We start from the raw sequence: 15,174 nt of genomic DNA, 5'->3' as shown, positions 1-15,174 counted from the left end.
AGTCTAGTCTATAGTCTAGTCTATAGTCTAGTCTATAGTCTAGTCTATAGTCTAGTCTATAGTCTAGTCTATAGTCTAGTCTATAGTCTAGTCTATAGTCTAGTCTATAGTCTAGTCTATAGTCTAGTCTATAGTCTAGTCTATAGTCTAGTCTAGTCTAGTCTATAGTCTAGTCTATAGTCTAGTCTAGTCTATAGTCTAGTCTATAGTCTAGTCTATAGTCTAGTCTATAGTCTAGTCTATAGTCTAGTCTATAGTCTAGTCTATAGTCTAGTCTATAGTCTAGTCTATAGTCTAGTCTATAGTCTAGTCTATAGTCTAGTCTATAGTCTAGTCTATAGTCTAGTCTATAGTCTAGTCTATAGTCTAGTCTATAGTCTATAGTCTAGTCTATAGTCTAGTCTATAGTCTAGCCTATAGTCTAGTCTATAGTCTAGTCTAGTCTAGTCTATAGTCTAGTCTATAGTCTAGTCTATAGTCTAGTCTATAGTCTAGTCTATAGTCTAGTCTATAGTCTAGTCTATAGTCTAGTCTATAGTCTAGTCTATAGTCTAGTCTATAGTCTAGTCTATAGTCTGGTCTATAGTCTAGTCTATAATCTAGTCTATAATCTAGTCTATAGTCTAGTCTATAGTCTAGTCTATAGTCTAGTCTAGCCTAGCCTAGTCTATAGTTTAGTCTAGTCTATAGTCTAGTCTATAGTCAAGTCTATAGTCTAGTCTATTCTATAGTCTATATTCTATTCTATATTCTTGTCTGAAATCTAGTCTATATTCTAGTCTATAGTCTAGTCTATAGTCTAGACTATAGTCTAGTCTGTAGTCTTGTCTACAGTCTAGTCTATAGTATACTATATTGTCTATAGTCTAGTCGCCTGTTGCAGGACAGTCTCACGAAGGTGAAGGGTCTAAAAATAAACTTACACAATTTGATGGTATTGTTTGCAAATTAACCGCGGGGTTCGAAAGTAATTGTTGCAAATCATATGATGCTGAGGGAGTAGTACTCCTTTGGGCGATATCAGTTGCTGAGGATATTTGTTGGGAGTCACACAAAGTTGTCGGTGTACGACATCTCTCTACAGCTACTATATTTAATGGTAATGGTGGGGAATCGCATGAAGTTGTTGAGCTAAGACTTTTTGAAGATATTTTTGAGAATCACATGCAGTTGTGGAAGTATGACATCTTTTAAGAGGGACTGAAAAAACAAATTACGTTTTATTACTTTTTTACCATTTTTCATTCTATGGGCATGTACTTACTTTTCCCCTTAATATCCAAAACAAAATCCAAATTACTAATGTATTGTGCCACAAAGCTTGTAAAAATATTGGGCCTTATTATAAATTCCTTGGAGTAAACTTGTATTTCGTAGTCTTCCGGCAAATTGTACGTTTTTCTAACTATAAATATAAAAGAAAATTATGTACACATGTGTGTAGAGACAATAAAACATATTCACAGTTCTTTCTATTATAATTCTTACTTACCCTCATCCAAAAATAAATAATAACTATCATCACCATGAAAATTTACTCCAACAATTTCCTTATTACTTTCAAACGTTGTTTTTATCAATTTAAAACCTTCCATTTTAGTTTTCTTTTAAGATTTTCCACTAGTGACGCTCAAAACTATGACATTTTCTAAATTGAGTATAATATTTTCTTTTAGCAACCATAAAACATTTGGTGAAAGCATAATATGTTTAAAAATATGACAGCTGCAAGTAGGTAGTGTCAGGCAAACAGCTGGTTTCTTGTGTTTGTTGTAATGATTACTTCCCTAACAAGAGACCAATTTTGACAGTTACGTTACACTAATTGTGTGTTTTGTATTGTTGTTTGTTAGCATCTTGTTTGTTGTGTCCGTTTTAAAGCAAACGTATTATGATTGCTTTTCTACTATACTTTGGTAGAGAACAGGGTTGGAAAATTCAGCACTATTTGAATATTGGCAACCATTTATAATTACTGCGTGTTAGTTTAATTATTTTTATAACTTTATTGTAACTAAAAGCAAATTTTTTAACGGATCGGCCCGTAAATGGACATAGCTTCCATATAAAGACCACTTCCGAAAATGAACTTAATCCTAAATAACTCATGAATTCGTAATAAAATTTTACATGAATGTGTTTGTGTACATACAATAATACGTGGCGAAATTTCTTCCTAACCGGCCGATAATTGATTATAGATCCCATATAAAGCGCCCCTTCGGAAAAGTTCTATACGAATATATATTTTATACTACAAATCATGCTGCGAACCATAATTGACCACTTCTCTGATATAAGTCCACTTCCGAAGTTCACATAATCGTAAATAAACTCATGAATATATAATGATATAATGGGATAAAAATAAATTTCTATAAACATTCGACATATCTATTAATAAATAAATCGTTCAAAGTTCCACAAAAGTAATTTGTTTTGGCTGAAGGCCCCCTTAAAGGCCCTATTCCGAAAATAACACGAGTGTCAATATGAAGTATTATCATATATGTATATGATAATAAAACTCATCATATCATAAGAAATATTATTATTTGTGTATGACTATCATCTCTAAATCTCAATTTTCCATGTCTGGTACACGAAGAGGTTATAGAGTTGCCACTATTTCAAATTTTATAACATAATTTCAGTAAAAAATCGCAAAAATATAATTGCAGCAAAAAGTTGTTTTTCGTTCTTATTAAAATTTTAGAAAATCGATATTTTATTCTTTCGAATTTTATTAAACTTGTACCAAGTTTTCTGAGCAAATTTTAAAATGAATTCATTGAAAGGTAATGTTGAGAGGCTAAGATATTGGCCAAGTTGGGAATGTCGAATAGACTATAGTCGAGATTGTTGGATAGACTACGATTGAATAGGCTATAGTCTCCAATAGTCGGGACTATACGACAAACTATAGTCGGGACTATAGAAAATTCTGTAGAACAGACTGTAGAACAGACTATAGTGAAGACTATAGAACAGACTATAGTGAAGACTATAGAACAGACTATAGTCAAGACTATAGAACAGACTATAGTTGAGACTATAGAACAGACTACAGTCGAGACTATAGCACAGACTAGGGTCGAGACTATAGAACAAACTATAGTTGAGACTATAAAACATACTATAGTTGAGACTATACAACAGACCATAGTCGAGAGTATAGAACATACTATAGTCGAGACTATAGAACAGATTATAGTCGAGGCATAGAACAGACTATAGTGGAGACTATAGAATAGACAATAGTGGAGACTATAGACCAGAATATCGAACATATTATAGTTTAGATTTTAGAACAGGTTATCGTCGAGACTACAGAACATACTATAGTCGAGACTATAGAACATACTATAGTCGAGACTATAGAACAGATTGCAGTCGAGACTATATAACAGATTATAGTCGGGACTATAGACCAGACTATAGTTGACACTATAGTCAAGACTATAAACGAGACTATAGAACAGTCTGTAGTCCAGTCTATAGTCGAGATTATACAAGACTAAATAAAAGACTATAGCCAAGACTATAGAACAGACTGTAGAACAGACTATAGAATACACTATAGTCAAGACTATAGAACAGACTATAGGATATACTATAGTCAAGACTATAGAACAGACTAGGTTCGGTTGATAGACCACTATCGGGCCTGTTGTGCGCTCCTTTTCATGAAAAAAATCTTTGCTAAATGTATAATTTTTTAATGTTCAGAAACTCAGTTTCCTGGACGTAATTCCTAAGAATCATCCAATCAGTGGAATGTTATTTCCAGAATAGCATCACTTCCAAGATACTTAGATCTAACTTCGACGAATGCCTGACAGTGGCAAAGAAAGTGCTCCCGAGTTTCACTGTCCTCTACACATGCACTACATTCGTCTGAGAACGTACGTCCAATTTTGCATAGATGTGTTCGTAATCCTGTGTGTCCACTCAGAATACGTACCATCATACAAACTTCAGGCTTGCTCTTTTGAGGAGATTTCTCGTGTTGCTCTCATCAGGGTCTCCCCATAGGATCTTTGTGGTTCTACCCACAGTTTCATTATTACAAGAGGCCTTATGGGATTCTCTCACCCATATTTTTAATTCAGCTTTTGTTGCGACGAATGGTTTTGCGTTTGTCAGGTTAACTGCCTCGAGCTCCCTTCCCTCTAAAGCTATTACATTCGCCCTTTTGTTGCCGACTACTCCCGAGTGGCCTGGTACCCATATGATGTAAAATTTTACTTTCATTGACCGTTTAAAACATCATCAGTTTCTGTTCCGTACTAAATGTAGTAAGATGTTAATAATTTTGAACTCAAACAAGGTTTAGTTATTTAGAATAGTTTTTCTAATTATAATAAAGCAATCATTTATCTACAAACATTTTTATTATATGTATGAAAAACTTTTCTACTAAAAATATGTACATATGTATATAAACATTTACACATACATATATAAAGAATATGTTTGTAATAATAGCCGTTGCTTGAACAATGCACAGTGGGGCAGAATGGAAATTTTTTGGAAATAAATCTGGCATTTCTAAACGGCTGATCCGATCGGGATAAAATTTGGCGTGAGCGTAGCCAAGGAGTATTCGAGTTTAAGTTTTGAAGATGAACCCTGCAGATGCCCCAGGGACGGCGCTGTGGCGGCTCAAAGTAGGGTACCTACGACATGTAAAATTTTTAAACTCGTGCCATTTTTTTGTTTTTCACCCAAATACAAAGATTTTTATATTTTGTGAAAGCGCTCGACGAGATCTTGAAAAAACATGCTTGGACATACTACTTATCTCTTATAATATCCGAGTTATAGGCATTTAAAAATTTAGTGATACAAAATTTACCATACCTTGGTCCGCCTTTTTTTGAATACCGGGCGTAATTTTGGACCAAATGGACTCAATTTTTTCTTGTTAGTTAGACAACAAAATTTCCAATAATATACAAAAAATTTCAGATCAATATTGTTTACAGATCCAAAAATATACGTTTTTTAATTTAAAAATTCAAAAAATTTTAGATTTTTGGCGTTTTTTTGCCAAAAATGTGTCTTAACTCTTTTATTAATAAAATAAAATTTTTATTAAGAACATATAACAATTTTATAGTTTTCTAAAAGGTATCTTACGCAGAACGCTTTGGCGTAAAAAACTTGTCCTATTTTTTGAAAATGTTGCCACTGCGTCCTTCCGAATATGACCTATTTTTTATCAAAACTTCAACTTTGGGCGACATGTTCTAAAATCCCAAAGCTGGGATCAGAAGACTGAAAGCAGTTTTGGAAACCTCAATATGTTTTCTATTTACTCCAAAAGTATTTTCCCAGCCCTGAAAGAAATGTGGACCCTATGGGCAAAAAAGTAAAAAATCCCATTTTTGGGATTTTCATTCCTATTTTTGGGAATTGCGGGATGCCCTTTGACCTTTTCAATTTTTTTTTTTGCATATTCTTATTTGAAAGGACAAATTTAACAAGCGTTGAAAATATCATTGAGTTTTGTTCATAAATAAAGATTTTGTTATATATTACATATTTGTTTAATTTCTAAAACTATGATTTATATCAAAATTTTAATAGGATCGCAGATAGCTACAACAATTTAGTCCATATTTATCCCTTAATATCATTTTTTAGTTAGATATGGAAATTCTCGACCCTTTACAAAAATTTCAAGCCAATATCTCAATTACATTCAAAAATATGTTCATTTAAACCTGTGTCCTTTAATTTCATCTTTTTCATATTTTAGTATTAAGTATGACAGAACATACATTTGGTGTTGAATAAAATATTTGGACAATTTTTAAAAATTATTTAGTTAATTATTTTATTATAATATTGTATATAAAATAAAAAAAAATTATAATTTTATTATGAGCCACGCACAACAACACCTAAATCACCCCACACAAATTACCTTTCCCGCCCACCGAAATATAAAACACAATTTAATACAATATCATCAGTTAGTATAATAGCTTTTTTTATTTGAACTGTTTATCTTAAACATAATACAATTAATTCTTACAACCTACTTATATAGTTAATTCCTAACACTACTTATTTTCTATAAATAATCTGTCATATCGGTATACATATCCAGAAGGTAATATAAGTCCTTTAAATCTTCCTTGTTTTGAGATGATAGAGTTTCATAACAAATCCATCTTTTTCGCATAGTTGAAAGAACAGGATCAGAAGATAGAAGTAAACTATTAAAAATACCTTCATTCTGTGATTGCCTGGAGCATTTTCTTGAGCTGAATAGTTGAACATGCTTAAAATCTCGATTCCTCGCTTCCTGGGCTTCTTCTGTTAACTCTCCAAGTGGAAGAATATTCGATTCAATTATTATTTGACCATGACACAATACTTTGTGTACTGTTGGTGTTAGTTCCCTCCATGGATACAGAGATACAAGTAATTTAGAAATTTCAGATGTGTATTCCCCAAATCGATTTTCATTAATTTTATGTTTACTATTCAGTGCCATTAAAATAGTTTTAACCCTTCGAAGCAACTCCTTGTCGATTCCAGTTATTTTTGAAGTAATTTCAAAATCACGAAAAAACCTTCTCGACGTATTACCGTCATTTGTACTACCGCAACTTGAAAGTGGTTTGTCGATGTTTAATCCCATCTGAACTTTAAATTCTTCTTGGATTCTGCTTTTTTCCGCAGCTCTCAGTTCTTTCAATTCTTCATTATTTTTTGTTGATTTAGTAGGATAGTTTGTTTTTTTCTTCCTGGATCGCCTTGTATGATGGTAATATATTGTGTCCTTTTTCATGCAGAGCTTTCCTTAATATTTGGTACTTATTATGACACAATACTTTGTGTACTGTTGGTGTTAGTTCCCTCCATGGATACAGAGATACAAGTAATTTAGAAATTTCAGATGTGTATTCCCCAAATCGATTTTCATTAATTTTATGTTTACTATTCAGTGCCATTAAAATAGTTTTAACTCTTCGAAGCAACTCCTTGTCGATTCCAGTTATTTTTGAAGTAATTTCAAAATCACGAAAAAACCTTCTCGACGTATTACCGTCATTTGTACTACCGCAACTTGAAAGTGGTTTGTCGATGTTTAATCCCATCTGAACTTTAAATTCTTCTTGGATTCTGCTTTTTTCCGCAGCTCTCAGTTCTTTCAATTCTTCATTATTTTTTGTTGATTTAGTAGGATAGTTTGTTTTTTTTTCCTGGATCGCCTTGTATGATGGTAATATATTGTGTCCTTTTTCATGCAGAGCTTTCCTTAATATTTGGTACTTATTTCGACTGAGACCCAGTTCCAACATAAGCGCTATTGCTTCCTCTTCAGTAAAATTTGATTATGATGTTGGAGTTGGTATACTTTCCACAATTCGCTTAACTCGTTTTGGTGATGCATTAGGAAGAATAGTTGCAATATGTACGACATCCATATGTTGGTTTTCCTTTTTCAGCATTTCGTTAAATGTATCAGCAATTTCCTCATTTGAGATTGAAAAAAGTTTTTGTGTGACCCTCTTTTTTTTTACCTTGAACATAAGTCTTCGTATGACTTGCAAGGCGCTCCTATTGATGTGTTGTAAGTTGAGATTTCCGTAGTAGTTTCCATCCAACTACAAAATTTTAATCGAAATTTCTTTTGATTTCCATCCACAGACTTACTTTTTACATCAAAAAGTTTTAAAAAGTTTTCAATTTTTGATATGCCTGTTTTGTCTACTTTTCTACTATATATAGTTTTTATATAATTTGAAATGTCTTCAATTCTTTCTGGCCCTTTTGAAGATATACTCCATAAAACGGAACACAACTCTTCGTACTTTAATGTAATCTTCACTGTAGATTTATTAAATATGGTACTTAAAATCTGAGAAGTTTACTTATATACCAATTCTTGTCATTTCCGATACAGGTATTCCAAAGTAAAAAATTACGAATTGTCTACCTATTAACATTTAGGACTATATTACTATAACCTGTAATTCAGTCATTGATATTTCTTATTAGTGAATGAATCGAAATTATCATTACCTGTATATTTTTACCTACATGATCATAAACGAAACAGAACGAAATGATCTGTCGAAAAAATTTAGGTAAAAAATAGTTATAAATTTTTGAAAATTTAAGCATAATAGGACCTTTCAATTATAAGGATAAGCAAACAAATAGAAAATAGGTAAATATAAGATTTAAATATGTGCTGTCATACTTAATACTAAAATATGAAAAAGATGGAATTAAAGGACACATGTTTAAATGAACATATTTTTGAATGTAATTGAGATATTGGCTTGAAATTTTTTGTAAAGGGTCGAGAATTTCCATATCTAACTAAAAAATGATATTAAGGGATAAATATGGACTAAATTGTTGTAGCTATCTGCGATCCTATTAAAATTTTGATATAAATCATAGTTTTAGAAATTAAACAAATATGTAATATATGACAAAATCTTTATTTATGAACAAAACTCAGTGAAATTTTCAACGCTTGTTAAATTTGTCATTTCAAATAAGAATATGCAAAAAAAAATTGAAAAGGTCAAAGGGCATCCCGCAATTCCCAAAAATAGGAATGAAAATCCCAAAAATGGGATTTTTTACTTTTTTGCCCATAGGGTCCACATTTCTTTCAGGGCTGGGAAAATACTTTTGGAGTAAATAGAAAACATATTGAGGTTTCCAAAACTGCTTTCAGTTTTCTGATCCCAGCTTTGGGATTTTAGAACATGTCGCCCAAAGTTGAAGTTTTGATAAAAAATAGGTCATATTCGGAAGGACGCAGTGGCAACATTTTCAAAAAATAGGACAAGTTTTTTACGCCAAAGCGTTCTGCGTAAAGATACCTTTTAGAAAACTATAAAATTGTTATATGTTCTTAATAAAAATTTTATTTTATTAATAAAAGAGTTAAGACACATTTTTGGCAAAAAAACGCCAAAAATCTAAAATTTTTTGAATTTTTAAATTAAAAAACGTATATTTTTGGATCTGTAAACGATATTGATCTGAAATTTTTTGTATATTATTGGAAATTTTGTTGTCTAACTAACAAGAAAAAATTGAGTCCATTTGGTCCAAAATTACGCCCGGTATTCAAAAAAAGGCGGACCAAGGTATGGTAAATTTTGTATCACTAAATTTTTAAATGCCTATAACTCGGATATTATAAGAGATAAGTAGTATGTCCAAGCATGTTTTTTCAAGATCTCGTCGAGCGCTTTCACAAAATATAAAAATCTTTGTATTTGGGTGAAAAACAAAAAAATGGCACGAGTTTAAAAATTTTACATGTCGTAGGTACCCTACTTTGAGCCGCCACAGCGCCGTCCCTGGGGCATCTGCAGGGTTCATCTTCAAAACTTAAACTCGAATACTCCTTGGCTACGCTCACGCCAAATTTTATCCCGATCGGATCAGCCGTTTAGAAATGCCAGATTTATTTCCAAAAAATTTCCATTCTGCCCCACTGTGCAATGGATAAAACAAAACTAATGAATTATAAGAACAATAATTTATGACCCCAATGAGATCATTCTGAAATTCCATCTTTCCCTTTTTAAAGAAATTGTTTAACCACATTACTATCGAAAACTTATTGTAATACAGCTAATATCCCTAGAACTTATAATTAAAGTATAATTTATATTAAATATCTGATCTCTATTTAAAAGATTCTGTTTTTTTTTTAATAAATTACAGTAATACATACCATTCGTATGCGTATTTTCACCGTTTTATTAAATTTATTTCTTTGTGGTCGAATCACCCAAGCGCACTAAATGACGCGTCTTTTTACCCACTCATCGCATACAATGAATGGGTTGGTTGGTTTGCCAAACTTTGTGATCGTAATGGATAATTTTGTCAGTTTTATGTAATAAATTCGTTTACCTCTTTATTTTTTCGTTGTGCGCTAAATATGTGTTTTTTCTTGTTTATTTAAAAAGTGAAATTTAACTTTAAAAGTTATTTTTATTTTTGGGAAAATTTGTTTTCGGCGTTTAGACAATATTTTCTATATTTAGGTTGAATTGGAATGGAAAAACAAATGCGTATGATATGTGTACTTGTTACGACAAATATTATGTTTACAACAAACAAAAAAAAACAATTTTTTTGAAAAGATAGACTATAATCAAGCCTAAAAAATAGACTATAGTCCAGACTATAGAATAGACTATAGTCGAGTCTACAAAATTGACAATAGTCGTGGCTATCGAACACACTAGAGTCCAGACCATGGAATAGATTACAGCCGAGACTATAGACTAGACTATAGTCGAGACTAGAGAATAAACTATAGTCTAGACTATAAAATAGACCATAGTCCAGAATAAATAGAATAAACTTTAGTCCAGACTATAAATTAGACTATAGTATACACTATAGAATAGACTATAGAACAGACTATATTCGAGACTATAGAACGGACTGCAGTCGAGACTATAGAACGGACTACAGTCGATACTATAGAACGGACTGCAGTCGAGACTATAGAACGGACTACAGTCGAGACTATAGAACGGAATACAGTCGAGACTATAGAACGGACTACAGTTAAGACTATAGAACAGACTGTAGTCGGGGCTATAGAACATTCTATAGTAGAGTCTATAGAGTGACTATAGTCGAGACTATAGAATATATAATATGCGCGACTATAGAACGGACTGCAGTCGAGACTATACAATAGACTATAGTCGACACTATAGAACAGACTATAGTCGACACTATAGAATAGACTACAGTCAACACTATAGAACGGACTACAGTCGAGACTATAGAATGGACTACAGCCGACACTATAGAATGGACTACAGTCGAGACTATAGAACGGACTACAGTTGAGACTATAGAACATACTATAGTAGAGACTATAGTAGAGTCTATAGAGTGACTATAGTCGAGACTATAGAATAGACTATAGTCAAGACTATATAATAGAGTGTAGTCGAGATTGTACAATAGACTATAGTCGAGACTATAGATTAGGCTATAGTCGAGACTATAGAATAGGCTATAGTCGAGACTATAGAATAAGCTATAGTCGAGACTATAGAATAAGCTATAGTCGAGACTATAGAAAAGACTATAGTCGAGACTATAGAACAGACTATAGTCGAGACTATAGAACAGACTGTAGTCTAGACTATAGAACAGACTATAGACGAGACTATAGAACAGACTATAGACGAGACTATAGAATATACTTTAGTCAAGACTATAGAATAGACTATAGTCGAGGCTATAGAAAATACTATAGTAGACACTATAAAACAGATTATAGTCGAGACTATAGAACGGACTACAGTCGAGACTATAGAACGGACTACAGTCGAGACTATAGAACGGACTACATTTGAGACTAACAGATTTTAGTAGAGACTATAGAACAGACTGTAGTCGAGACTATAGAACATACAATAGTCGAGATTATGGAACAGAAATTATAGTTCAGACAATAGAACAGACTATATAGTCAAGACTATAGAAAAGACTATATAGTCAAGACTATAGAACAGATCATAGTCGAGACTATAGAACTGACTATAGTAGAGACTATAGAACAGACTATAGTAGAGACTATAGAACGGACTACAGTCGAGACTATAGAACGGACTACAGTCGAGACTATAAAACGGAATACAGTCGAGACTATAGAACGGACTACAGTTGAGACTATAGAATAGACTGTAGTCGAGACTATAGAACATTCTATAGAAGAGACTATAGAACAGACTATAGTAGAGTTTGTAGAGTGACTATAGTCGAGAATATAGAATAGATTAAAGTCGAGACTATAGAATAAACTATAGTCAAGACTATAGAAAAGGCTATAGTCGAGACTATAGAATAGGCTATAGTCGAGACTATAGAATAGACTATAGTCGAGACTATAGAATAGACCATAGTCGAGACTATAGAATAGAACAATAGTTCCGAAATAAAATATCGATTAAAAAAAATTGTATTAAACCATCTTTTAGTGAAAGGCTAATATATAGTTTCACCAAAAAATTAACCAAGTCTCAGTTGAGTAATCGGTTTAATGCTTAAAAATCATAGTAATTCCTTGGCTATATCCATTGCCAAGTTCATACATGTAAATACTAATATTATTTTCAATTATTATTTGTTTCCATTAAATTAAACCTCTTAAGCAATCTAACCTTTCACAAGTTTAAAACAAGAAATAACTTAAATTATAAACAGTTTATAAACAAAATATAATTTTTTCTATAAATTAAAATTACAAAAAAATAGCTTGTAAATCTGAAATATTTATGACAAATTTATCAAATATAATTGGAAAATGAAGTAAATTTAATAACAGACAGAATTCATTCAAACCCTAATTACGCACTTTGTAAATTTAATCAAAAACATTGTTGTTAGGAAACAATTTAACCCTTGTAGTACCGTAACACTAAAGCAAAGAAAGAGCTTTAAGATTTTCATTGTTGGAAAATTGTAGAGAATTTTTAATAAAACTTGTTTTATAACTTGTTTTTAATAATACTATTGTCTACATACCAGAACTCATTACATACATATGTAATGAGTTCTGGTATATCGAGGGTTAAAAAACAACAACAACGGCAGGCGTATAAAGCGTTTACGAGCGTATATTATTATTATTTTAATACCACTTTTACTACTAAACAATTTATTTTGAATTAAAAGAAAAATTTAAAGAAAACACAAAAACAATATAAACTTGCGTTTTCAGTAGTTACGATAAGGCCATAAGATCAGGTATGTATTGTTATACATATGCTGTGTAGTGTAGTTAGTTAACCGATTAATTATAATTATAAAATACATTTGACGATAGTCTCGTCTACGGACTAAAGATTGACTTCTAAGCTAGACTATAGTCTAGTCAAATAAGTCTAGTCTGTAGTATCGTGTACAGTCCCGACTATGGTCGATTTTTTATATTGTCTCGATTTCAGTCCAGTCAAAAGTATTTATTATTTTTTTTTTTTTAGTCTATAGTGATGTCGATAGTCTCGACTATAGGTTTTACGATATAGCAAAATCTATAGTCTAGTAAGTCTCGCCTATAGTCGATTCTCTCGACTATGCTCGAGACTATAGACTGTAAGTTAGTTTATAGTGTGGTCTATAATATAGACTCGACACTAGTCCAGTCCAAAGTAATGTTTATAGTTCTGTCAATAGTATTAACTATAGCTTAGTCTATAGTTAAGGTGATAGTCTCGACTATAATCTGGTCTATAGCCTCGACTATAGTCTAATCTATAGTTTAGTCTGCACTCTCGTCTATAGTGTAGTCAGTAGTATCGACTAGAGTCTAGACAATTCTCTCGACTATAGTCTATTCTAATCTATAGACTGGATGTTAGTATATAGCGTGAAACTATAATATAGTCTGGACTATAGTTCAGTCCATAGTATTCTTTATAGTCTAGTCAATAGTCTTGACTATAGTCTAGCCTATAGTCTAGTCTATAGTTTAGTCTATAGTCTAGTCCGTAGTTTAGTCTATAGTTTAGTCTATAGTCTAGTCTATAGTTTATTCTATAGTCTAGTCTGTAGTTTAGTCTATAGTTAGTCTATAGTCTGTCTATAGTCTAGTCTATAGTCTAGTCTATAGTCTAGTCTATAGTCTAGTCTATAGTCTAGTCTATAGTCTAGTCTATAGTCTAGTCTATAGTCTAGTCTATAGTCTAGTCTATAGTCTAGTCTATAGTCTAGTCTATAGTCTAGTCTATAGTCTAGTCTATAGTCTAGTCTATAGTCTAGTCTATAGTCTAGTCTATAGTCTAGTCTATAGTCTAGTCTATAGTCTAGTCTATAGTCTAGTCTATAGTCTAGTCTATAGTCTAGTCTATAGTCTAGTCTATAGTCTAGTCTATAGTCTAGTCTATAGTCTAGTCTATAGTCTAGTCTATAGTCTAGTCTATAGTCTAGTCTATAGTCTAGTCTATAGTCTAGTCTATAGTCTAGTCTATAGTCTAGTCTATAGTCTAGTCTATAGTCTAGTCTATAGTCTAGTCTATAGTCTAGTCTATAGTCTAGTCTATAGTCTAGTCTATAGTCTAGTCTATAGTCTAGTCTATAGTCTAGTCTATAGTCTAGTCTATAGTCTAGTCTATAGTCTAGTCTATAGTCTAGTCTATAGTCTAGTCTATAGTCTAGTCTATAGTCTAGTCTATAGTCTAGTCTATAGTCTAGTCTATAGTCTAGTCTATAGTCTAGTCTATAGTTAGTCTATAGTCTAGTCTATAGTCTAGTCTATAGTCTAGTCTATAGTCTAGTCTATAGTCTAGTCTATAGTCTAGTCTATAGTCTAGTCTATAGTCTAGTCTATAGTCTAGTCTATAGTCTAGTCTATAGTCTAGTCTATAGTCTAGTCTATAGTCTAGTCTATAGTCTAGTCTATAGTCTAGTCTATAGTCTAGTCTATAGTCTAGTCTAGTCTAGTCTATAGTCTAGTCTATAGTCTAGTCTATAGTCTAGTCTATAGTCTAGTCTATAGTCTAGTCTATAGTCTAGTCTATAGTCTAGTCTATAGTCTAGTCTATAGTCTAGTCTATAGTCTAGTCTATAGTCTAGTCTATAGTCTAGTCTATAGTCTAGTCTATAGTCTAGTCTATAGTCTAGTCTATAGTCTAGTCTATAGTCTAGTCTATAGTATAGTCTATAGTCTAGTCTATAGTCTAGTCTATAGTATAAATATAGTGTTGTCTCGATTTTAGTTTTTAGTCTCGGCCATATTCTAGTCTGCAGTCTCACTCTATAGTCTCGATTGTGGTTTAGTCTATAATCTAGTTTAGTCTGTGGTATTCACTATAGTTTAGTCCATAGTCTCGATTATAGTATAGTCATAATAACAACTATATTTAGATTGATTTATAGTTGTAGAGACTACAGTCTCGACTATATTGTAATTTATAGTGATTATAATGACTGAATCGAATAACCGATAATTTAGTTATTGTAATACATCATTCCTTATACTTAAGAAGTAACAAAAGTTTAAATTCATGACTTTTAGGTCGTTACACATGATGAATTTATTTTTGAAATACAAAACGAAAACAAAAACAAAGTGATGTGTGTGTGTAGCAGAAATGTAGAAAATGTGGAAATGTGGAAAATCTCGCATTTAAATCCAAGACAAGATGC

At 31.9% G+C, this 15,174-nt stretch overlaps 1 protein-coding gene across 1 annotated transcript; it reads right to left on the bottom strand.

The window, feature by feature from the left end:
* Nucleotides 1-920: 920 nt before the first annotated feature.
* Nucleotides 921-1,721, bottom strand: LOC119614346. Its single transcript, XM_037970481.1, has 3 exons — nt 1,493-1,721; nt 1,265-1,405; nt 921-1,200 (listed from the first exon to the last, which is right to left on the bottom strand). Exons 1-3 carry the CDS (start codon nt 1,593-1,595, stop codon nt 1,094-1,096), a joined length of 351 nt encoding a protein of 116 aa, XP_037826409.1. The 5' UTR covers nt 1,596-1,721; the 3' UTR covers nt 921-1,093.
* Nucleotides 1,722-15,174: the final 13,453 nt, after the last annotated feature.

The sequence above is a fragment of the Lucilia sericata genome, unplaced genomic scaffold (assembly GCF_015586225.1).
Source record: "Lucilia sericata isolate MDLA Ls3-8-SP2 unplaced genomic scaffold, ASM1558622v1 Contig002804F_arrow, whole genome shotgun sequence".
Classification (NCBI taxonomy): Eukaryota; Metazoa; Arthropoda; class Insecta; order Diptera; family Calliphoridae; genus Lucilia; species Lucilia sericata.
The sequence above is the reverse complement of the archived record's forward strand: the minus strand, read 5'-3'. Positions and strand labels throughout refer to the sequence as shown.

Excerpts from the sequence above, each read along its gene's own strand:
- LOC119614346 (XM_037970481.1), bottom strand. The coding sequence starts at position 1,595 with ATGGAAGGTTTTAAATTGATAAAAACAACGTTTGAAAGTAATAAGGAA. Across the intron at positions 1,406-1,492 it reads TTATTTATTTTTGGATGAGG|TTAGAAAAACGTACAATTTG; the intron begins GTAAGTAAGAAT and ends TTATATTTATAG. Across the intron at positions 1,201-1,264 it reads TTTGGATATTAAGGGGAAAA|TCCCTCTTAAAAGATGTCAT; the intron begins GTAAGTACATGC and ends TTGTTTTTTCAG.